The 25,503-nt window shown below is 40.9% G+C and overlaps 1 protein-coding gene across 14 annotated transcripts in view; it reads right to left on the reverse strand.

The window, feature by feature from the left end:
* LOC103758229 (guanine nucleotide exchange factor DBS) overlaps positions 1 to 25,503 on the reverse strand; it is a 163,249-nt gene that overhangs the window by 21,268 nt on the left and 116,478 nt on the right. For 13 of the 14 annotated variants that reach the window (XM_029960811.1, XM_018074825.3, XM_008924471.4 and 10 more), the window contains 10 exons: positions 21,155 to 21,221; positions 20,296 to 20,411; positions 18,918 to 18,987; positions 14,064 to 14,156; positions 13,472 to 13,564; positions 11,153 to 11,278; positions 6,902 to 7,123; positions 5,566 to 5,658; positions 5,078 to 5,156; positions 1,870 to 1,939 (listed from right to left, as the gene is read on the reverse strand). In XM_029960811.1, coding sequence (XP_029816671.1) covers positions 1,870 to 1,939; positions 5,078 to 5,156; positions 5,566 to 5,658; positions 6,902 to 7,123; positions 11,153 to 11,278; positions 13,472 to 13,564; positions 14,064 to 14,156; positions 18,918 to 18,987; positions 20,296 to 20,411; positions 21,155 to 21,221 — 1,029 coding nt within the window. The remainder of the gene's footprint in view (positions 1 to 1,869; positions 1,940 to 5,077; positions 5,157 to 5,565; positions 5,659 to 6,901; positions 7,124 to 11,152; positions 11,279 to 13,471; positions 13,565 to 14,063; positions 14,157 to 18,917; positions 18,988 to 20,295; positions 20,412 to 21,154; positions 21,222 to 25,503) is intronic. The other variant, XM_018074823.3, reaches the window with a different exon arrangement.

Below are 25,503 nucleotides of genomic sequence, written 5' to 3' on the forward strand. Positions count from 1 at the left end.
GAAAGTCACCAAGAAAACACACGAGCTTTTCTGAAACAGCATCTGCAGTCAAACTCCAAGTGTTTGTGTTTATCTATGTGCAGAGGATATTTTTACATGGATGTATGACTGAATCAGTCATTTCCAACAAAGAAGATAGTTAAGCAGTTAGAACAATAATCTATTTAAGTTTCATATGTTTAAATAGATTAGAAAACAATACAAAGGGATCATTTCATTATCACTGAAATGCAGCAACCACCCCTTGAGAGAGATACAGCAGCAATAGATACCTCAGGGCATCTCATTTTAGGATTTAACAGTGAAATTTTGGGGAAGAATTTACAGAGAGAGAGACTTGAAATAGATTGAACAGGACTCAGGGACATTCAATAACTGCCTGTATTACAGGCACTGGCTCTAAGTGTCCCTCTTGCCAACACCTCAGCTCCAATCCTGAGTCAAACCAGCCCTGCCTTATCTCACAGAATTGCAGTCCCAAGTGTTGTGGTGGCACATAAACAAGTAAAGGGGATAGTCTTTGTCATGGAACAGATACAGCCTGGGGAGGGGAGAGCATCCTGCAAACAGATTTCATTAATGTCACAGCACAGGTTTGACGATTCCCGATAAGCAACAGTCACTGTTACACACAGGCAACCCAGAAGAGGGTGTCTATTGGTTAGATAAAATTTCAATGATTAATTATTCTCCAACCACTGGCAGAGTTCTGTTGATAATGTCTGCTCTCTAGCTAATACTGTCTGCCACTGGCACCTTTCACAACTGGGGCTGCTTGGCCATATCAGTCACAAACACAGACTGTGCCCACGAGGTGGCTTCCTTTCTTCTCCCCCTTCACCCAGCATCTCAAAACAGGCTGCAGAAGGTGTTCCACAGTCTGAGGAATTCTGGATCCAGCATCACATCAGCTAGTGCAAAGCCAACTTCTGCTGCAATTCCCCTGTCCTTGCTTCTCTTGGAGACACACGCTACACTCTAAACCTTGTTCCATTCATGACAGCCCAGAATGTTGTTCTTTCATGTTCTTTCTGTATTCTTCCTGTTCCTATAATAACCTGGCATTTGGAGCAGGAGCATCTGACCTCTCCTTCTCTGGCACAGTTGGCAGAGTGAGGACAACAAGTGCTTCATTTTTCCTTTGGTTTAATCCATTCTAGGACAAATAGCTAATCACACGGCCTTTCTTCCTGGAGTTAATTAATTTGCTGTTTACATATTTTTTCTATAATTTCTGCTCTGGAAAAAATCTCACTTTAGGAGCCTTATAAGAAGGACACACGACTGGATTATTTTGAAACATTTTTGTGCTTGCATTTTATATCTTACTGGGATAAATTTCTCCTATCCCCAAGGTGGTTCTGCTGAAAGATTTCCACCGTTAAACCTTAAACAAAGCAAATGTAACCAAGCCTAGAGAAAATATGGTGCAGGATTTAGCACTGCACGTGTTTAATATTTCTTGCATGGAGTTGTACAGCCCTTAAAGGCTGGCTGTATTACCTTGGACCTCTTGGTTTGGTTGATCCTGCTAAAATGTTACAGTGATATCCTGTGCCAACATACATTAAACTTGCCCAGCAATTGGGCCATTACAAAAATTTGCTGACAGCTCCATTTAACATCTGGAAATGTTCCAATACATTTTGCCTAAACTTGAGCTAATCAATGCAGAATTGTGATTTTAGTCCCCCTCTGAGCAAAATCTTTATGTGTATTTACTATGAATTTATCTTTAAAGAATTTGAAGACAACCGAGTAAGTTCATACCCGGGAAGCTAAATACAAAACCCTCAGAATTTTTGTACTGTAAAAGCACAAAGGCAAGACAAAACATGGCCCTGAATGTGCCATGGTAGCTGTGGTTACCTGCTTGCATTGGAATCCATCGGTGCATGGTATACACTCTCAGTGATTCTTTGGTGCAGTTGACTTGCTTCTGGTAAAGAAAAAATTAAAGGAAATTGCTCCAAATTGTATAAATTGCTTCTGTGTTTATGTAGAAGGTGGGAAAGAGAGAGAAATAGGAGAGAAGAGATTTTGACTGCCACTGCAATCAAAATGGAATGCTTGTACTTGAAGAAAAGGCATATGATGATCTTAATGAAACCTTAGCTCACCCAAACACCTCTTCCACTCATATTTTTTCAGTGCAGAAGAGATTTATTGCTCTACCTCCTTCTCTTTCCTCTGTACCTCTTCCTAGCTAATTGCACTATATGGATCTAGAGAATGGATATAATGGCATTTTTCCCAGAATACAGGTTTTGTGGCTCACAGGCTTTTCTGCATTTAGCAATACATGTACACCAGTCCTTTTGCACACACAGCCATGTAGTGGGATATACCCCCATCCCTCTGCAGAATGCTTTTGCTCAGCATCCTTGACAAACAGAAATAAGAAAATGTTGTTTAGGTGCCACTTGTTCACTCTTTCTGCATAGCTGTCAGGTAGCAACAACTTGTACCTATGTCCAGTAAGTTCTGAGTGAAGAAAAATGATAAGAAAGATGCTGTCAGCCTGTATTTCAGGGCCAGGAGAGTCAGACTCTGAGAAGTGAGGAAGCAATGGAAGGAGCTGCTTTCAAACTCTCAGGTTGCTGAGATCCCAAGGCTATTTTGCTGTGTAAGATGAATCTCCTTTCAATGAAAGAAGAACTGATAAGGGGTGAGGGGCAGCACCAAAAGATTAAACTCAATGAAGTCTTTTGTTGGCGGGGGAGAAATGTGCATTCTGGGTGAGGGAGTTGGAAATAGCTCCATTCCTGACTTTGGCAACTGATCCACAGCCTTGCACAGATCCCTGAAGCTGCATTAGTAATTCCTTTGCCTTCAAGGGACAACTACATTCTTTGGGACTGATGGACCACAGTGTTACCCAAAGCCTTGTTGGCATTCCATGCTCACTGCAGTATGTGATGGGGCTGTACATACACCGAGGGTTGGACACAAATGACCCATGTGTTAAACTATTTATCACATACTTTGGCCACCTTCTTTGCCCTTCACTCACTCACTCATCTCAGCTGGTTCCTTCCAACATCCCAACCGCCTGTGCAACTCCTAACAACAGTCATTAAAAACAGCCAGACAAACAAATATATCCCTCTTCCTTCTCTCATTACAATGCACAGTTGGAGAAATATCCAGTCTTGGATTATAGTCTCTTCTTTCATGAGTCATTGGAACTAGAAATAACTGTGTAAAAACCACAGGACAAAGCATGTGCTTCCTGACATCAGTATTGTAATAAAGGCCTTGATTCATGTGATCATTTGGAAAAAGGCAATGGGAAGAGCTGCAACAGCGTATGAGATACAAGTTATACCCTCTGACTGCTGTTCTGCTGGATTCACAATGAAGGGAAGCTTGACTTTACTCATAGAGTAGGATGAAAGTCATCCTTGGATGTTCTTAAGACCAGACTGGATAAAGTCTTGAGTAATGTGGTTTGGCCAATAACTGACTCTACTTTGAGCAGGACCTTAGACTGTGATGTCTTGAGGTCCCTTGAAATCTGAAATATTCTAGAATCCTATGATCTTAAGGCAGAAATATTCTAGAATTCTATGATCTTAAGACAAAACAATAGAGAACATCAAAACATAAATTCTTTAAAAAACTTTCAATCTTGATTTCTGAGTATTTTTCTCTGGAGAATGCATAGTAACTCTAGCTAATAGGTCTTTTATGCTACAAATATTTCACAAATGCTCATCTGTGAGCTTCATTTTCTTTGCCTAGAAACACACATGGAGGATTAGCACTATTAAACATATACATTTTCTCTTCTCTCTACTGCAGTAGCCTAAGCAACACCAGCTTTTATACCTAAGTCCCTAGATCAAGTCCTGAAACTGCGCTTAGAAGAATTTTGAGTTCTGTCCTCAGCAGTTCACGCTGAACTGATCATAGTGAAATTCAGAATAAAAAGGAGAAAGGATGAGGACAAGAACAGTAACAAAAAGCCTCAGCAGTAAGCATTGTAAGTAAGTATTTTGTTGGGTTGGATTGAATTGCTGAGGCTCATGTACATAGTTGTTTCCCTCCACTGAAGGAGGTTGCAAGAACTCACTGTCTCTGTGAAACAGACAATTAAAGTAAAGGTGACTTCTAAAGTTAAAGCACAGGCACAGGTTTTCACCTAGAACAAACTCTGCTTAGGAATTTGAAGGATGTGGGTGGAGAGGTTTGCTGACCTTGCAAAGAGAGGTATGACATAAGCAGAAAATGACAGAGCAAGATGACAAGCAATGCCAGGGCCCAGGAAAAGCCTGTATTATAGCTGTGAGGCTTTTTTGTCTAAGAGAATAAATAGAATACTATCTCCAGTATCTCCAGCTTTCATGACTATGTTCTTTTACTATCTGGAATAATCTAGCTGAATTTTTCTGTCTGGGGTTCAATATCTTACATTAAAAAGGTGTCTTTACTTTAGGTACTTATGAGGCTTAGATCATTCATGGTGTTGAACACATCAAAAACCACCTCTGTTGTGACATCTCTGTGAGAGAGGGAAATGTCACCAACCCTGTTTTACAGGGAGGTCACCAAGATAAAAAGATGGGATAACTGATTGACATTTAAAACATAAGGTGGGTGAGTAGATTGAAAATAAAAACCTTCAAGCCCAAACAAAGTAAAGAAAACAGTAGGATGGAGAGGAACAGTTGCTATGTTCAGTCATGGACATGGACAAAGATCTTTTGTGCCAGGTTTTGTGAGCAGGCACAAAGTGAAGACTGGGACTCCAACTCCTCACATGCTGGTGTAAATGGATGTTCCTAGAGTTGTAGTTTGAGAGGGAGAACAGAGGAAAAGAATGTCCCTTGGACTAACAGTGAATGGAATAATTATCAATGCCACTTCTAAAGCTCCAAGAAATTTTCTTTGACCAGGACAAGGGTTTAAATCCCAGCAATGCTGCAACCACCCAAGTGGTCCTCCCACTGGAGATCTGTTCTTGCCCGTTTCACTGGTGGTACAGGTCAGCCCTGTGACTCGTCCCAGCTCAGTGTTGTCACACACAGCTCCAGAAGGAAGGCAACATTACCAGATCCTGCTCTGTGTGTCCTACCTCTACACGCTTCCAGCTGTCCTGTCAGGACTTTGCGAATCTCTGAAATCCAGGTGTTTTTCAGCTCAACAGAAGATGCCTGAGAACACAAGAGGACAAGGCAAAGCAGATCCAGTTAAAACGTGCTGCCAATCACTGTGCTGCCCTGACCTATGTTTGCTCTCAATTGTCCCAAGGATTGGAACACTGGGGCCAGCTTTGAGCAAAGCAGAGGATGCTCTTTGAGATGGAAGAGTTACAATGAATTTAAGGTCCTGTCTATGCTTTTCTGTCTAGCATTCCAAGAGATTTCCCACTACTCTATTTCCTCTTTTAGCCAAAATCATGACCATTTTCACAATAATAAATTGGCAATCTCAATGCCCACACAACAATGAAGCTTTCAATGGCTATTGTTTCTGGAGTGTACAGGACAGTAAACATTCTTAAAAACAATTCAATTGAAAGGAAGTATATAGTCCTTGGGAAAAAAAAATTATTGTCATTACCTGAATGATATAGACCTCTTCTCTGCCATTATACCAGATCTCAAACTTCTTGTTATCCCCTTTCACATTTTCTGTAATGCCCACAGTGCTCATCTGTTTCAAAACAAAAAAGAAGAAGCTGAAATCTGGAAAATTTCGATAGTCTTTAAACTCAATCCTCTGAGAAGCATTTTGAAAAGGCTGCATTCATTTATACACTTTAGTGAGTCATTAAAAGTCAGAACATGTTATTTCTCAATATCTAATTTGTTGTTCATCTTTTTGATTGAGGGGAAAGATTGTTCAAAAGTAACCCAAGCTAATGTCTCTTCATGAGTTTATCCTCTTTTCTTTCATTGCTTCATCTGTGGGTCAGTTTTCAGTCCTATCCTGGCTCTTGTCCACCTAGACAAATTTTCAGTTTTGGGAAGACTGAATTTTCCTTTGTCATCACTGACCTGTTAAGGTGGGAGAGGAGGAGGGATGGAACAGGGCTTTGTGAGATTTAATGACTGAACTGCAAATCCAAACACAAAAAACCTGAAGGAAATAATTCTAGATTTCTTAAATGAAATATTCTTTGCCACAATTTTGAAGTTCAGTTGCTGCTTTACTTCCCATCTTCTTCCTGTATTCGTTCATCCTTCTTGTTCTTGATTTACCTCAGCATTTCTTTGAAGATTTAGACAGTGTTATGCCACCATTCCTTCTCTCTCCACAGAAAGAAACTACAAATGTTTATATGAATTGGTTCAACTCTTGAACCAGGTTCTATTACAATTCCTGTCTGGTTATCCTGTAGTAAGTTTGCAGCATTACACTTCATGATCCATATCAGTTGGCTAAAGTCACAAGTGTCACACCAATGTGCTTAAAGGGAAAATTGGCCTATTTGTGAATCCCACCATAAAATGTCCTGACTCATATCTGGAAATGCCACTCTTGCAAATAAAAGGGTACTTCTACTGCACTGATTCATCTGTAGCTATTACTGTCACAGAATAGACCTGCTCAACTGATCTCAATAGTAAAACCTGCAGTAAAATTACCCTTAGAGGATACCCACAGGCAGAACAACCAGAGATGCAGGTCCATTCAGTCTTGCTTCTCTTTATGGGATGGTGGGCAAGAATACACAAGATGCCCATTTGTATCTAGTTGCAAAAAACAAGGTTCACGTCTGGGGTTGCAGGACGTATGGATTGGTCTGTCTCCAGACCAAAACTAAATGGGAACTTACTTAGGGGTGTGAGACAGCCCCAGATATATGCACCTGCTTAAACTCCACATGGAAACATCCTTGTCTTGTGAGAACACCAGACTTATTTATCTCCCCCACCATTACTGCATTTATTACCTTTAATGAATTTTTAAAGCTGTACGAAGCTGTCTTCTCATGGCCATCTGTGTTCTCCTCCCGTTTCTTGCAGAAAAGCAGCATCTTTGTATAGAGGAAGAGGTGTCTCTGCATTGGTTTGAATCTAGCCAAGTCCTTCACCTTGTTGTGCCCCTTCTTGTGGTCGGTCCACACGTTGAAGGAACCCTGCATCAACAGCTTGCCAAGCTCACTGACATCGCCCTAGAAACCAAGAGAGTGTACATCACGTTCCAATAGGGTAATCCCAGGCACAATTCATTCCTCTAATGGTGTTTAGGCTTCCAGGCAGAGGCATGTGCCTGGGCATCCTTTGTGCTGGAGAGTGCACATGTCCCCTTGCTAAACCTGTGTGGTTTCTTCATATAACCCTTAACCCACTGGTTTCCATGTCCATAATTCTCAATTTGTCTCCCCATTCATAGTTAGCATCTAAGGTCTGTCTCAGGACAGGCTGTCCCCTTTGGTGACCTCAGAGGAGACTTCTTCTGAGAAAAAAGGGTTTCAAGACTCCTGACTCCAAGGCAGTATGAAGGCCTAGTGCAGTCCAGATGCTCAAGCAAAGGCCCTGGCTCTGGAAGATCTAGTTTCAGTTTCTGGAGCTTCTTCCATCCGTGGGCAAAACCTTGAAAGAGCTTAGATGTCTGAAGTCACGGATTGGTGCCCAGAGGTATGTAGGTGTGTGGTTCCCTCCTATTGCAAAATAGTTTTTATAAGCTTTGTCAATAGTTTCCTGGCTCGCTATCTGCAAACTATGCAACCCTGCACAGCCTTGGGCAAAGAGGGAGTGAATGCACCAAGGAGCCATAAAAGTACCTGAGGGAGAGTGAAACTAAGCAGTAACAAGACCTTTCTAAATTGTCTGAGGACCACTGATGGGTAAATACCTCAACTGATATTAATCAACAAATATGTAGCTCTGATGCCACCAGCACAGTTCAGTGTTAAGAGTGTAGTAAAGTGTGGATAAAGGATATGGCAACACATTTATGGTAATGGGCTTCAACAAGTAATGATAAACATAATTATCCTACCAGCAAGTTTTTCCTAGGAATGCTTTGTATAATAAGTTGAGGGAATAAGCCCAGTGCATTACTGAAGCACTTATTTTCAATATCTGTATGTTCTGTTGACTAGAAGGTGAAGATGTTGGCTCCAAGCAGGAATGTCCAATTTCTTAAACTATGGATTGCAACCTGTTCTCTCTCACTCCCCCTCCTCTACCATAGATCCTGCTGCAAAACCAGGTCTTAACTAGGTACTTTTCCACTCTATATCAGGGTATTATTAGACTCTCCAAACTATTCAAAGAACTTCAGTAATTTCAATAAGAGTCTCCCATTTCTAATATATAGAGTTGGATCTTTTATTTGTGCATACAGGACTGTGGATGTTTGTATTTATACATGCATGCAGGTATAAACTGCAAGCCTGTGAAAAGCATATTGGTATGTAAAGCTAAATTAAAAAAACAAACAAGCATATTTTCTACACAGTTCTGACAATGGTGAGAGCTGCTGTCACCCCAGGCACTGTTTAGTACAGCTCAGTGTAACTCTTGTGATAGGTCTGTCTCCAGTCTTGTATCTGGGATTGGGATACAGCAAGTGAAGTGGGAGGCTGCCACTGCAGAGAGAAAGAGGATGGACAGGGGTGGCAGCCTTTGAATATCAGCCCACAAGCCTTGGACTCTCTCTTTAGTGTGGGCAGCAAATGGAGAGGAGGATGCTGTTTCTGGTAATTTCTTCTAGTGGGCAGCAATATTTTGTCCTAAAGGAAGTCAATTTAAAGTGAAGGATTTGATCACTATCTCAAACATAATTATCCTCTCTAAGAGCAATACACTGTATCTCATGTTTATGAAATATGAGAGATAAATATGATAACTCATATGTATATCTCATGATAACTCATGGACAAACTATGCAGGCCAGATTATATACCAATGTTGGGATAATAATAGCAAACATCTGTAAAACTTCTGCTCTCCAAGCTTTATTCTACTTTTTTTTTTTGTGGCTTTGACTAAAAATAAAAATTAAAAAAACAAACAAACAAAAACCAACCAAACAAAAATCAAACAAATAAAACCCAGAAAACACCAAACCAACCCCAGACTTACGTGTTAGAAACTTCTTACACAACAGTTCAGCTCCTCAAGTCTGCATGTGCACAAGTCCAAGAAGCAGAATATCCTATGCAATTAGGAGCATTTATCAGCTGCCACAAAACCTGCTTTCCTGCTGGCATAATATCCCTCCCTGAAAGGTGTTCTAGCCAAGTATTTCTATCATGGCTGTATGGGAAAGACTCCACAAGATGGGGTGTGGTTTCATCAGCTATGGGAGGTGTTTATTTGGCACCACAGCTGAGCACCTGGGACAGGTGGAACAGGGAGAAGAAATAATTATTGGGTGCATCCTCTTTGACACTTTCACCCCATTGAATAATCATGTAACAAACCATCTCAGGAATGCTGTCAGCATTGGGCTAAACAGCAGCTATGTCCCCCTTTGCAATGGTTTTTCAGTTCAGCTAAGAAATCAGAAGCAAAAATCTAGTCCTAGGAGCTACTATCTGGCATTTCATGGAAGGCTGGAAAATTCAAAAGTAAAAGTTTAAAAGGAACAGGAATGCTCTGTTGAATTCCTGAGTACAAAACTACTCTGAGATTTGAAAGCAAGGAATAGGCAAAAGGATGACCTCAACATTTATGTGGACAGCAAACTGGCTAGAACCCCTCTGCTTAGGATAATATACCTTTCTTAGGGAAGCTCTTCTGCCCATCCCTTACGGAGCAGTTTAAAACCAAATTTTTTTGTGAAATTGCTGTAACTTCATACATTTAAACTGGGAAACATGGGAGGAAAGCTACCCTTCTCTTTGGGAATGAATAAGAAACAGTGGAAACTGTGTCCTGTATCCATGAGCCTCCCATGCCCATGTTGACTCGTTCAAGTCTGCAATAATAATATCCAGGCTTTAAAGAGTTTTTCTAAAATGAATCTCTGAGACACTTAGACTTAGCCATAACCAGAATGAGGTAAACATATTCTTTATTTAAATTTGTCAGGTTTGGGGCATCTAAGGTTATGCTTATGATCTGTGATGTTTCTCTGATCCACAGGCACCACATCTAGTCTGTGTTTACCAGTATAATGAGGTGGCCACTGCTTCACCTTCAACCAGTACAGCTACTGGAGGAAGAACTCACATTCTCAGTTCAAATGTAATGCACAGTCCACAGGAGCATCTCCAGCTCTGTGCAGCAGTGGATCTCTGACGTGCCGCTGAGTAAGCACTTAAATTTATTTATAAACTCATGCTGACAGGAGCATGGGTTCCTCAGCTACCAGATGCACTTGCATGAAAGAGAACTATAGAAATCAAAACTCCTGAAGCCACTCCCATCCTGAAAAACAGAATAACTTCCCACCCACACATAGTCTCTGTAGACCCCAGCACCTTCTCAGGAAGTTGCATTCTGCACAAAATAGTTTTCCTGGTGTCTAGACTAAACCGTTACTCTGATGTAATAATTCTTTGAACCCAGTTTCTCAGTATATTATTTCTTTCTTGACATTTTCACCCTGCAGCTATTTCAAAATGGGTAACCACATGACCCTCAGGCCTCGTTTTGCCAGGCATGTTTCTCCTTTATGTGTCAATCACTTCCACTTCTCACTTAAGGGCTCATTTTATGTAGGCAACACTAGTTCTTGAAAATCATATGACTTCAATGGAGCATCAGCAGATAGAGAGAGAGAGATTTGTTCCCTTTGATTTGTACTGTGGTTGTTATTTCATATTTCAGATAACAAGCTTGCCAGTGACTGGGATGGATTCTATTATCCACTTTAAGTGGAAGATAAATTTTCTTCCCTCAGTGCAAAAGACTTGAAAACTGTCAAGCTGCACAGAGGTCACAAAGTTTCAGCAAATTTGTTAAGTTATGTCTGTCACACTTGCACCTCTCACCTACAAATGAGTTTTGGGTGCAATTACGCAGAAGTCTCACATTTGTCCCACTACCTCCCCACACTCACACCCCACCTCCACATGACAGGTGTGCTGACAAGTATTTTTGGCAATCACAACATGCCACTGAGTAGCATCCTTCAGGAATGTGGCACAGGCTCCTGCAAAGTGTACCAGCCAAAGGCACAGCATAATCAGTGGTGGGAGGAGCATTGGATTACTCAAGACCAGAGTAGGAGCAACAGCAAATAGTACCTCATATCCTGTGATTGCTATCTGGTGCATGGAATCATTTACTGATTTGATGATATCAAGCATCGTGGCCAGGGCTTCTTCCAATTCAGCAGTACCCTCTGAATTCTTGCTGCACTTCAGCATTTCCTGATTAAAAAGAGATATGGAAACTACTTGAGAACTTCTTGTACCAGAAGACACCATAAGACAATCCTTCCTGAAATTTGTGCTGTGTAGACAAAGTAGCAGAGCTCTGGGAAAACAAAAAGGGGAGTAAAAAACCCCAAACAAAACCAAACAGGACATTCACCAGGATTATCATTGAGGACACACATTTTGACTTTTTGGCCATTTTCAAGTGTTCATTTAAGATGAGATGGGACCATTCTGACATATTTACAATGAACTTCTTGCATGTCAGAGGGTTTTACTTCCAGGGTTTTTTTCTTCACATCTGCTAGAAAACAAACTTAATATAATTATTTCAGATGCTGGAGAATTCTCCATTTTCCTTTGCAAGTAGTTCCACAAGGTACTTACCACTGTTAAAAATATAAATTAATTTCTAATCTGAATTTGGCAGGTTCGACATTCCACATTTTGAGTTTGGAAATAATTTAATCCAAATGTTGATGCACTTGTGTTACCCTAAAATGGGGCCCCAAGAAGGTAGTTCCTGCAAACCCCAAAAAGCAGCAGCCTCTCCTCAAATGCTTGGGTAACCAGACATTAGAAGGTAAAAGCAGGATTCGTTCCTATAGTACCTGTTGCACACTTTCTAGGATGAGGATGGATCTCTGCTCCTTGTACAGTGAGCATGCTGCTTTCATCAGCATGAGCATATTAGCTAAACTGGTTGAAAACAGAGGGTTGCAATAATTGTGACCCAAAATTTAAATCTAGTCTGCCCACCACTCAAGGCACACAGCTTCTTAAGCACTTCTTTGTTATCAATTTTTCACTGACTTCAATTTTTCTACATGTTTAAGTGCTCCTGCTACCAGGAAAAGAGTGCATCACCTTCACAGATCTCATAATCCCTGACAAGGTAAATGCCCATGCCAATGTGTTGTTGCTAAGTATGAAACTGGTCTGACCAGCTTCAAACCCCAATGGCTGTGACCTGTTTTGCCTGAGAATTTTACTCCTTGATCTAATCTTGGTTTTATTTACAGTCATATTTCAAACTAAAAGCAGAAACTGGTTTATTCTTGCTTTTCTGGAGACCTTGACACTTTTTCCATTCTCGCAGATTAGTTTCAAGAAATAGAGGCAAATTTATTTCTGGAGTATGTCGATGTAAATCTGCTGGAATCCATGAAGTTTCATCCATGTCAATATCCCCCTTCAATATTTGGATTCTATAGTTTTGCATAAAGTCAATAAACAGCTTGGAGAAATACTGCACAAGAAGGGCCAGCCAGGTCCTCACATGACTTGCACTGGCACAATTTGAGCAGTGCCATGGTAGCTGCTAGCAAGTTAAATGGCAGCCTAAAATCTTCATTGCAAATTTCAATGCTAAATTTCCTGGCAGTGCACAACACTACATTAATCCCAGCAGCTTGAGAACAGCATGTAATTCACCTTCATGACCTTCTCATAAGGAAAGACAATAAGTATTATTTTTAAGAACTGAGAAAATGAAGACAGAAATTTAAGCCATCATCTTAAAAAAAAAAAAAAAAGTCATTGTTTTGAGTTATACATTTCCTGTTGCCCAGTTCAGACCACAATTTCAAGCATGGACCACTCAGGGTTCCAGCCAAATCAAGAGGGAATTTCACATATTCATCTCCTGGAAAAGTTACAATTTGTTCCTAGCTGGGTCTTTTAAAAAGAAGCAGCAAAAGGGAGTGGCTCCTCCTGAAAGGTTTGAGTCACAACCATGGGAAAATATCAGTTCAGAGAGCTGAAAGAGTTTTGTTAAACAGGGACAGATGTTAGAGACAGGATTTAAGGCATCAGTTCCTGTTTTCAGACTGTAAGACCATATACTGACCCAAAAAAGCCAACTTCAATTTCTGTTTAAAGATAAATAAAACAATAAATAAGACAATAAAATACTTACTGTGTAAAGTATCTTTATATAGAGAAAGCTATACATATAATAGTATACTTCTATTGCTTAGTATGTAAGTACTGCTAAGAAATAGCAGTTCCTATTCTAAAATGCAAGTCCCTTCTTTTTCTGTTTTCTACTATTTTACAACTGAACATTGCAAAGTATTTGCTGAAGAATTGAGCGAGGATTTATTTCCAGGTAGTCCTGACTGATTTGCAACTCTTTAAGTAAAATGCTATGCACTGGAAATCTTTGCACTGCCGTGGAGAACTTACCTTTAACAGCAACTGATACTTGGTGATTCTCTGGACTGGCTTTAAGAGATAAGCATCTAGTGAGAGTTTATGATCCAATTTACGCTGACATTCCTGTAAGAAATAACAGGGTAGAAAAACACAGTTGTTTCTTGAAACACAGGTAAAACACCAAGATCATTGCCATCTGACAATCTGAGATTATGTATCTGTGAATTAAGTGAGAGAAAAATTTGTTCAATCTGCATAGGAGTTTCCAGGTTATTTATGCCACAGTGAAAATGCATCTAAACAAGAGCTAATGTTAAGGTTCGACTCAGTGTCGAAATCTGGCATTCCTCGCTGATGAGATTGCAATCAGCTGGCGTTTGCAAAGAAGCCAGCACTTGTTTGGTTTGGGTATAGCCTGCAGTCAGGCTCCCGAGCAGGAAATCTGCTCTACCTGCCCAATCTCCTGTACAGAACACCTTGACACACTCTGAGCACCTGCCCTCAGTACAAGAAGCATGCAGAAAAGTCTGTGTATTGCTCTAAGCTTTCTAAAGAAAGAAGAGATACAGAAGGAAAACGAGCTTTATGAGTCTTGCACTGCTAGCCTGCAATGAAATTCCACCTGAAAAAAGATGCTGTCTCCACACTGTCTCCAGAGAGCTTCAGATCTTGGTTTGTTCTGACAGTACTTTTCATATATTTGGAGGTCCTCTTTCTGCAAGAAAAGGAGAGTTTAGGTAAGGTAAGAAAAAAGAATCCATAGAGCATCTACATTGAATCACACTTTTTCTTACCTTCCATCCCAAGACATGAAATAATTAATACATGGAGATAACTCTGTATGTAAAAACATACCAAAACTACCAAAGTTACTTTTTACTCCTGATTAAGTTAAATACACCTGAAAGTAAGATTTTTTTTTTCCTCACTCTTAACACAAAGCAAGGAGACTGCAGACTGGAAGACACACAATCTAATTGCATAATCTTTCTGAGAGGGGAATAGATGGTTTGAAAACAAATAAAAAGACACATTAGAAATGTAAATTTTACTAACAATACTGGCACGGACTGTAATTGTTAACAGTGCTCACCACGTAGCTAAGGATTACCTGTTCAGCACACCCTGAAAATAGTGCTGGCTCTCAAAAATATACGGATGAATAAAAAAGTAGGAAGTTTGTCTTGTTGGTGTCCCAGGCCAGGCAGGGGGATATACTTAACCCTGTCTTATCCAAATTGATAGTGGGTGGATTCACTTCACCTCTGTTTAGCTTTGACTACACTGAGGTCCATGGCAAAAATCTCATTGAGTTCAGTGAAAACAAAGGCAATCTCCATAAAAGCTCAGAGGGGGATATTTTAAGCTCCCTGGGCTGTATGGGTGGATGCAGAGATGGGTGTTCCTCTGGCAGGTTCGGGGCTCACTGGCTATGCACCCAGGAAGCCCAGAAGCCACAGGGCCATGGAGCAGGGCTGGCTCTGCTGGGAGCTCCCCATCTTCATTTGCACCTACCCTGGGGGATGTGACCTCAGTGAATCAAAGAAAGCACCAAAAATCAATCTTGGGAATTCCTGGCTCTTGTCTTTGTGCTTTCAGTCCACTAGACAGTTCCTATACACTCCTGCTGCAGGGAAAGCTTTTCCTTTTGTATAGAGTTACTAGAAGAAATCAATGTTGCTGCTGTCTTCCTCTACAGACCCATACTGACATCACCCTGAGGAATCAGCTGTGAGCAAAGTTGTGCCACGGAACACTGAGCTGTGTTAAGGATTATGCAATACAAAAAGCTCTGTTGCAACTAAACAGAGGATTAATGGTCCAGTTTCAAAAGAGGTGCAGTGTTTTCTTCACAAAAATAGAATGGTTTGTACATGTTGTCTTGGAGGGAAGTTAGCAGGGGGTCAAACCCACATAACTTAAAGTAGGAATAAAGCATAATCAAGTATTACAATCTCTTCGTGGCCCACAGAACCAATTTCAATTTAAAGAAAAGGTACAATAACCAACAATCTACCAGTAATTTGCCATAGTGGAACCAACCTATGCCAATGCAATCTACTCCTACCTAAATCACCTATCTGCTCAGGCAGATACTTACATCTTTAAATACAGCTTTAAGTTTTGCAATACTGTTAGGAATAGGAAATTCCTGATGAAATTACTAGGATCAGACTCTAAAATGCCAAGAAATAATTAATTGCCTCATTATTCAAATCCCACTCTTACATGTTCAGCTCATATCTATTTTCAAATCCAAAGGTTCTGACTTCTTGCTGGTATTTTTACACCATGCTCATCTCTCCTGTAATGCTTTTCCTTTCCACACTGATTTGCACCTTGAGATCTCTGTAAGCTCCAATGCTCATGGCATATATGCACAGTTCCAATTATCTTTTGACTGCTAATTTATGAATAATTTTTGCTTCAGAGCAGAATTTAGCCCTTTGAGTCCAACTCAGGTTTCTGGTCAGCTGCTACTGTCCTTTCACAGATAGATTCCTTTTCTAAATGCTTCTTTCACCCTGAATCACCAAATGCCCTAACTGTCAGCTCCTACTAAATTATTCCCTTTTTTAAGGTTAGCAATATGAATAAGTAAACAGTGGTGACCCACAGTGAACCACTCCTGCCAGACACATCACCTGGCACATGTTGGTAAGCAGCCTGACAGACCTTTGGTTTCATGCTGGGCATTCCTGCCTTGGTTTGGTAAGCTTTCCTTCTTCCCAGTCCTTTGTATAGCAGATCAGCCCAGACTGCCCCTCCTGTTGCTGATAAAGCACTAGGAGACCCATCCTGCAAGGTTATTCAGTGCACATCCCTCCCTCTTTAAACAGCTGCATAATCCTTGACCACACAGAGCTTTAAATAAGTCAAGCATTTTGGTGATGGTATAATAGCTGCCATGTGGGCAAAGCTGAGCTGGCTCACTTGCAATTTAGTTCATATGAAAATTGTGCCGTAAACAAGGTCAGGCAAAGTGGGAGGGAGGACAAGAAGGGCATTTCTGGCTCATCTTTTACCTGATTCTACCATGTTCCAGGAGAGAAGCCAGAGAGGAGAAATAGGCTATGACTCCACAGCCTTTCTGCCATCACGTGAGAAGAAGAGTTCACATTCAGGGTAACAGCTGATCTGGTGGCACTGGTGGAGGTGGGAGAGTGTGTAGGGATATGGCAGAGGAACGACTGGCAGGGGATGGAGGGACTCTGGCACCAGAGTGTCTCACTGCAGCTCTCAGCATGCTTTCAGGAAACTCTAGAATCAGGGCTGAAAAAGCCCAGTATGATCAGACAGGGTAGAGCTCTTCAAGTATGAATCTAAAAAAACTGTTTATTTCTAATCACAAGCCCACCACGATGTTGTGGCAGGATGGCCACACCCATACAAAGAAGGAGAAATAGAGAAGAGAATCTGCAACAATGTGAGTTTCCTCACAGAACTCTGGCATCACCTGGAACAGCAGCTGCTTCTGTTTCCCCCTGTCATCGCAAGCACAGGCATAATTTATGGGGCAGCCAGAAGCCACTGCTCAGCAGGAAGGCATAAAAAGCTGCCAAATCATGGGGAACACAAACACACAACTAGACTTTTGTTTGTGCCTCCTAAAGGCAGTCCAACAGAAACAACACATTTCTGGACTTTATGTGGCTTCTTCTAAAAACAGAACATAAGGACAAGTTCTTGAATCAAAGGTGCTACTGTGTGAGCAGAGACATCTCAAGAGAGAAGCTTGTGCTTTCTTAGTGTGAAATTTGAAATAGGGAGAAAGCAAATGCATGATTTAACCTCTTATTTGATGAACTTAGCGTGGTTTGACTAGGCCACAGAAACTGATGAGCAAAGATGACAGACTTTTCTTTCACTTCAACCAACCTGAACCACAGCTTTAGTGCTGCTTTCAGTTTTGTAGAATAGTGAGGAGAATTGGGCTCATCGCTGTTTTTACAGAGAGAGACATAAGCTACAATATTTAAATATGGAATTTGAACTTTCTGCAGAATTATAGTATCAATTTTATATCAAGAATTTTTCTTTAGCTGTGAATCCAGGGATATTTGCAGCACATGGACTATTTTATGCTTCTTAGATTTCAAAGGTCTGCATTCTTCAAAGACCACTTATCCTCTTTTGCATAATGATTTCACCACAATATTTTCCTGCTCAGCATCTGAATCTTAGGATAACAACACATTCCTTAGTAGTGTCATTTACTCAAGCCCTAAATGCTTCGCTGTTAAACAGAAAATAATTCAGTGGACATATAATCATGTTTACACTCATATGACTCTCTTGAGTCTGACCTGTTTGTAAATTGGGGGCATACCCTTTGCAAGTATCACATGTTCATAATTCCCATCAAATCTTAGTGATGTGGGAGTGCTCAATATCTCTGACTGGTACATGCAAATCTGTGTGTATTTAATGTGTACCCTGGAAAAGCAGCAAATACTAGATGTATATGGGAGAGGCAGGAGGTACCTTTGACTACAGTGGACAGATTTTCCCGTTTTTCATGCCTCTTCCATTTCCTGTGCAAAACACAGTCTTATTCAAGCAGTTTTGTCAGACTCTGAAAACAGTAGCAATCCACCAAAAGATATTTTTTTTCTCATTAGTAGGGCCCCTGAATGAGTGCCATATAAACAAGCACCTTTGGTTGTGTTGCAGGAAACAGAACTAACAGTCAGGCTGGGGGGTGGGGTGGTGGAGGAGGGACATGACTGGGAGCTCTCGGGGGAAAAGCTGTAGAATTTGGGCACTGAGAGCCACGGGAAGCGAACACACACGGACCTGACCAAAGCCACCACTGCCTGAGGGCTTGAGGCTTTCTCAGAAATGAGCTCTCTTTACTTTTAAGCAAACAGCTGACCCCCACCACTTCATACAAGTGAGGAGAATCCCACTTGTTGAATTATGTGAAAAAGTAAGGGAATCAACCTCACAGAGTCTTACGGAGCTGGTGGGGTCCATGTGAAGATGGCAGCAGACTCTGCTGGGCCAGGTCTAGGGGAGTAAGTCCTGAACTGTGCAGAGAAAAGAAGGATAAGATAAGGCAGGAACAGGATGTATTGTCTGCACTCAGGGTAATCCTCTGTGATACTGTGCTGTGCTTTTTTACTGCAGGTTGTTGTCAGGGTTACAGTAGACTGCTGGTATAGATTTTTCTGATATGAAAAGCACGTTAAACATTTGGATCACTGCTATTTGTTGGTTTGTTGTTTGTTTTTTTCTTTTAAAGGGGACTTAAATTACTTGGTAAAACACTAGTAAAAGCTCTCTTCCTGTCAGTAAACCAGGTAAAGGGTTAGATTTCAGAATACATCCTTGTTATCTATGGCTTAATTTGGGAATATCTGTTTATGGGAGTTGCCCTCATTCACAAAAGCAATTGGAGAGAAAGGATAGGAGTAAATCTGTAAGTCCTGTAGGATAAGCCCATAGATACAAACATGCAAAAGGATGTACTTACTCTTTTTAAAAAGCATCGGGCAAGAAGCTCAGGGTTTTCAATGCAATTTTCTATCTCCTTAAGGAAAATCCTGAGAGGGAAAAAAGAGAGCAAAGAGTAATGTAAAATTCTACTTATATTGCATGCTAGCTTCTATGTAAATCCAGCTTAAAGCCTGTATGTTTGTAGTACTAGGATTCAGTGGGGAAGATAACAATTCTGACACACAGAGAAATACATATTTTAGAAAAATGGGATGTGGTTCACAGCTGATTCCCTAAATCACCAACATTATCATGTTTGCATGTGATCACAAGCATTTGATACATCTGGTTCCTCTGGCTGTTGAGATTTGTTTCTACTATGTAGCCCAAATACCTGCAACCCATTTGGGTATGAGATTTTTCAGAACAGCTAGAAAAGACAGGAAAGCTCTGTCAGATGCAGTTGCTCAATCAGCAAGCAGTGGAAATATGGGATGTAGTCCAAAGGCTTCTGCAGTCACAGTCAATGCATGAAGCCTTTAGGGAAAGACTGGCCTTGCAAAGGGAGAGGAATATCCTTCTCCAAATGAAAGACACAATCTTTCAAAACAATATATAAATAATATATAAACCGGAAAATAATTTTTCTAGTATGTATTGACTACACTGGCATAATATTAAGATTTGCAAAAGAGAGAGCTTTTATATTTATTTTGTTCAACTGTTTGTTATATCTTACAGGGAATTATTATTCAAAATAATTCCTGGATTCTCACTTTGGTTATAGACAGTTTTACTTACACAAGGCTAGGAAAAGCAGGAAATTTACAGAAGTAGTCCTAAGCTTTGTGTTTTGAAAGCTGATTGAAAAGAGGTTGATCTTGTTCCTAACTGTAGTTATGGGCTCTAGATTACCTTGTCCACAGTATGGACTAGGCTTCTACCAAGGTGTATGACCATATGAAGGATAAAATTCCTTATGAAAAGTGCTATGAAATATATCACTTCTTCTGACCTGATAACAGAAATATAGGACAAATAAGCTGAACACTAAGAAAACTTCCTCACAGAGGGGTTTTGCCAGAGAAAGAACATCAGGATTTAGTCCTGTGATATTTACCAGTGTACCAAGAGAGGTGGTAAAATGCTCACCACAAGGGGCATTCAAAATGGATAATGCATGGGGAAATCACTAGTAAATGCACAAAAGGGCATAATCTTTCACAAGAAAAGGTGAAATACAATGGTCTCAGACATGATCTCTACACATGGGTTTTACAGGACACACACAGAGGCAGAGTGAGGATGACTTTTCCTGCCAGTGTACACATGAGTATGATAAAGCACCCAACAAAAAAGGAGTAGCAATGACTATAGCACCCGAGGACACAGAACAACCACCAGTTCCCACATACCTGTTGTGGAATTCGTAGATTTCTGGGAGGTTCCCAAAAAGAATTTCCTTCTTGTTTTGAAGTGCAGATGGAATCAGGTGTAATAAATTGGGATTGTCCATTTCTGAAGCGTACCCCTGCAGAGAAGAATGGAAAATAAAACCAGCCTGTTTTTACCAGGGGAAGAAGTACCATGTCTGATACACTGGAAAGCCCCAAAGTCTATGTGGTTGTGTTCTCAACAGAGCATACAAAGGCTTCTCTCATGCCTGCTGCTTTGTTGCTCCCGTGAATTTCTGCTGTTTCTGGTTTTCCCCAGAGCTTTTACCAAGCAACTGTGCAAACACATTTTTAACCACAAATGGACAGATTACTGGGTTAAACAAAAAAAAAGTGTGCTGATATCATATGAGTTTCAAAAGTTCAAGAACTATATTTGCATCATGAGCTGCTGTGTTCATGCACTACATGGGACAATAAAGAAGAGCAAGAGGAAGGCCTTCCTTTTCCTCAATCATTTTCCAACCCTACATTTACAGAATTTAGTGTCTGGTCCCATGGAAATCAAGCATGCTGCTTCTAAGACCTACTGGTGATTGAAAAGGCACATCATTAACTATTCCTCTGTCCATAGCTTTGAGAACCATGCAACTTGTATCACTCTGTGGGCTGGGGCCAAGGGAGGTGCCTCCTCCTTTAAGCCCTGAGGAAAGATGTTCAAAACATCCTTCCCATTCTCCATCTCCAAGGCTGAGCTATCTTGCTAACACAGCCTTGTGTTATAAACAGGAGGTGGGAGTGCTCAGCCCATGTAGGATGTGCACCTGCAGTGATGATTTGGAGGTTAAGCACTGGAAGTCATTTCAGAAGAGTTTCTTACCTCTATTATACTTTGAAGTTCTTCTACATAAACCCGTTCTGTTTCTATCAGCTCATTGATTATGTGGCTAAAAGAAAAGAAAGGTGGAGGGTTATAGTGTTTATCCACAGTTCAACAAAGCACATATGAAAGAAAAAAATTGTATTCCTTGCATATTCTTTTTATGCCTCTGACTACACACAAAAAAACCCTCTGAAGGTCATTTCTCAGTACTTCAATATTGTGCTTTGATAAGATTAAAAGACCTAAACACTTCTTGGACTATAATTTTTTTTCAGCTCATTTTAAACTTCATCTTGGTTTCTTCTGTCATTTTTATACCTGCAAATCTGAAAAAAAAAAAAAATTTAAAATGCCCCAGAAGGCAAACAAAAAATGGTTTATCTTCTAAGAATAACTAACAATACTCAATAAAATGAAATTATATTTCAAAGCTATGTTAATGTTTCTGTTTTACTTTCTTTTATACAATAAACAAACTTGGTGACTAGACTTCTTTAATACATTGCAAAAACAGGCAACAGGATGATGTCAGAAGTCTGGAAACATGAAAGTAAGTTAGACTAAAATATTTATACTACATATATCTTGAAGATGCCTGATGTATTTCACAGAAACATGAATGTAACCAATTGACTTTTGGACAAATAACTAATTGAATTTTAAAATAAAATTGCATTTGGTCTGTCTTTTTTTATTTTTTTTTTTAATGCATCAACTGTCCCATATTATCAAGAAAGTGTTGTCTTTAATGCTCTTATGAACAAAGTTTTCAGGGTAGCTCCTTCAGAGGTTTGAGCAGTTTCTCCCAGTAGAAAAGGACAAGTGCCCAGTGTTCTTTTTCTGGTCCGTGCTCCACAAGAGTCTGTAAGCACACAGCTGCCTCAAGCAAAAACACATCCTAGAAGGACACTAGGGAGTACTGTCCAAAGGAACTGGAGGATGGCCAGCCACAAGCAGCACACAAACTGAGGCCAGTAAAGTGTAGGCAACTATTGGCATCAATTCCAGCACGTGCATTCACCCAGCACCTCCCTGTACATGTGGCCTACGTCTGGTTACCTGGATTTTATATATCACACAACCATCACATAATCAGACAGACCCCATTAGTTCTTTACATCATGAACCCCATCTGTACTGTTGCATCCACTATAAGTGGATTTTGTCATCCTCCACAGTTTTTTAGGATGTCCTTTTTGTGACTGAAAGAATGATCACACTTCTGATAAAGCCTCATTTGAATGGTTTGGCCAGGCATTTGAAAGTAAAATAATCACATTTCAACTTGCAGCTTGAAATGCAAAAACACTGACTAAAACCTTACTAGGCTACCAAAATAGATTCATTGGTTTGCGTTGGATTTCCCCAGTTTTTTCAAGGCAATGTGGTTTTGCAGACTGGATCTGAACCACTTATTCTGTTCTCATAGGCTATTACTGCTTTATGCACCACTGCTTGAGAAAAATTATAAATACCGAGAAATGAGATCTTACCTTCAACTGACCCATAATGTTTCAAATTTTGTTATAAAATAGCTAGGATTTCATAGGTTTCTTGACATAAGGCCTTAAATAAAGACAGAACTGCAGAGTGTCTACCATAAGGTAGAGTAATGGGTCGGGGCTGTACCCTGCACACTCAGGGAGTCCTGAGTCCAATTACTTGACATCCACATTGAGCCAATTATCTCCAAATTGAGACATTTATGCATAGGAAAGCCACACCTAGCAATATATTGGCCTCCATGACTAAATAGTACTATGTAACAAACAAAAGTGCAAAGGGCTTCTGCAGTACTTTACATGACTTCACGAAGCCAAGCTGCGTTGGACCCTAACCCATGTTAGAGAGCCCTGTCTCTCTATCTGTGCCCATCCCACAGTCTCCAGATGTTATTTTACATGATTATAACACTATTCTTTGGAAAATGTTATTCTGTATGTCTTTCTCTGACAGGGTTGCTGCTATAGCAGCCACCACAAACACTTGGTACAAAGCCATCAAAAAAGAGCCTTCTCAGCTCCAGTGCTCCCAGAGTAATTTCCCCCAATTGCTCTGCAAATAATAACCACAGCAGCAAAATCTAAAACATTAAAGGTTGTTGCACATGAATCACCCTCTTGTCAAACTGTTAACAATACAAAGTGTGCACTTGGCCACAGACCTTAGAATTGCCCTGACAAAAACACAATTTAAGAGCAGCAAATTAAAGAGCTATGTGAGTGTGTCTTGCTGCTACAGGGGAAAGCATTGAGAGATCTAGAGGAGACACTTTTATGCTGACTATGTGAGCATGCTGGGTTGGGAAATGGTGAAGTAGAGAGCTCACTATACAGCACAAGGAATTTAATGGCATTTGAGATAGTCTAACAGCCTAGATTCATATCAAGACATGAGGGGTGAAATGGGAAAAGCTCATCTCTTCTGGGATGTCACAGAATTGTTTATGTCATAGAATTGTAAAAGCCTTTAAGATCACAGAGTCCAACTCTTAAATCAGCACTGCCAAGCCCACCACTAAACCGTGTCCCCAGTTGTCACATCTACATATCGTCTAAATCCCTCTGGGAATGGTGACTTCCAGCTCCTCCTGTCTGTTGCCCGTGCTGTGTGCACTGGTGTAGATGTACTTCAGCTGGGCTACTGATCCCACTACCTTTTTGGGGGGAGAAGCACTAATTCCTACATAACCATTCTCAGGCATTTCTGTGGTTTCTAACTCATCATTAACGCTTGGGTCTTTGCTCCCACATGGATCTCCATCCCTGACCTCCACTGAGACAGCAGACAGAAGGACCTCACTAGCCCACCCTTCACACCCTGTTGTGCAAATTGCTGCATGAACTGTCATGCCAGGCCCTGTTTGCCCACTCTGTTTGTAGCACTCCTGGTTGCTGCCATTCCCCAGGAGTTTTGTTTATAGAAGAAAGGCTGGAGAGACTTGGCTGCCATTGCTCCTGGCCACACTCAGGTCCCATCAGCCACTCCTGCTCCAGCTGTGGGCTCCTGGTGACTCTCTCTGCTCTCCCTGTGGTTTCTCCAGTTTGGGAAGCTCCATCTTGTGCACTTTCCACTGTGAGAGAGACATGTCTATAAACTCTACAGTTTCTGTTCCACTGTCGAGTGTGCCACTGCTGGAGTTGCTGACCTCGGTGACTGTCATGGGGCAGCAAGGGGAACTCAGCACACACCTGCTGCAAGGATCATGTTTTAGGGAAATATGATACAGCAATTGACAGGACTATTGTCACAGGCAGTCCTTCCAAATCCCTTTTCCCCTTTGACATGCATGACTAGGTTAGAAATCATTTCTAGTGTAACTGGGATGTGTGAGGTATGTCTCATTTCAGAGACATTTTACAAGACTAGGAGGTTTGTGTGGCAGCAGTCCAAAGACAACAAAACTGAGTTGGCTGAATTTTATGGGTAGCTCTCACAAGGATAGTTCCTCACCAGGATCATTCTCAAGCAAACAGGCCATCTCAACAGGGATGGTAAAGGATTAGGCATCTGACCTGAAAGTCTAAGTTTTCCATGGAATCTGAGAAATCCCTAAGGTCCTATCTGTAGGCATCCTTGTTGCCAGTAAATCTTCATTCCAGTCGAGTATACTTGCTCTTTCCCTAAAGAAACAAATAAACTCACCAAATTAGAAGAATTTGTCAAAGGTGGAATACTCTTGTCCCAATAGTACCTGACTCACCAGCTTTCCTGGTGTGGAAATAGTGAAACACTGCTCAGGAGATGAAGGCCAGCTTTTCTCCTGTGTCCTAGAAGAGGGGGCTCAGCCACCACTGACCTGGCAAAGAACTCTGTATGGCAGGGCCTCTGCTGCCACCATCACTTGGCAGTTAGGACGTGGTTGTGGCAGGGATCACACACAGGCTCCTTGATACAATATTGTCAGATGTTCCTCCAGCAAAGGAAATTTCTTGTTATGGAACAAAATTAAATGCATGAACTAGCTCACATTTTGTTGAGTGATTGATCTCGGTTTCTAATGAAACATCATGGCCTTGGCTACACTAAGACCACGTTTCCCACAAGTGGGATTTCACATGGGTTTCCTTTGGGCAGGTTATTCTTGCTTCAGCAGCCATGGCATCCTGCAGCACTACTGAGATCTCACACATTGAGCCAGTCTCCACCACTCCTAGCTTTGAGAAGCACAATAAGGATGAAACGAAAGGAGAAAATAACAGGAAAACTATTTCTGCTTTGTTACTAGTGCTCTCTTTGACATCCGGCAAGTTAATCATGACATGCTGGAGTGAAGAAAAAAAATAATTGCCCAAAGAATTCCTTTCAACAAGGGTGAGAATGTAGGAACTGCAATGGACATCAAA

This window comes from Manacus vitellinus, unplaced genomic scaffold (assembly GCF_001715985.3).
Source record: "Manacus vitellinus isolate BGI_N305 unplaced genomic scaffold, ASM171598v3 scaffold_29_pilon, whole genome shotgun sequence".
NCBI classification, from domain to species: domain Eukaryota; kingdom Metazoa; phylum Chordata; class Aves; order Passeriformes; family Pipridae; genus Manacus; species Manacus vitellinus.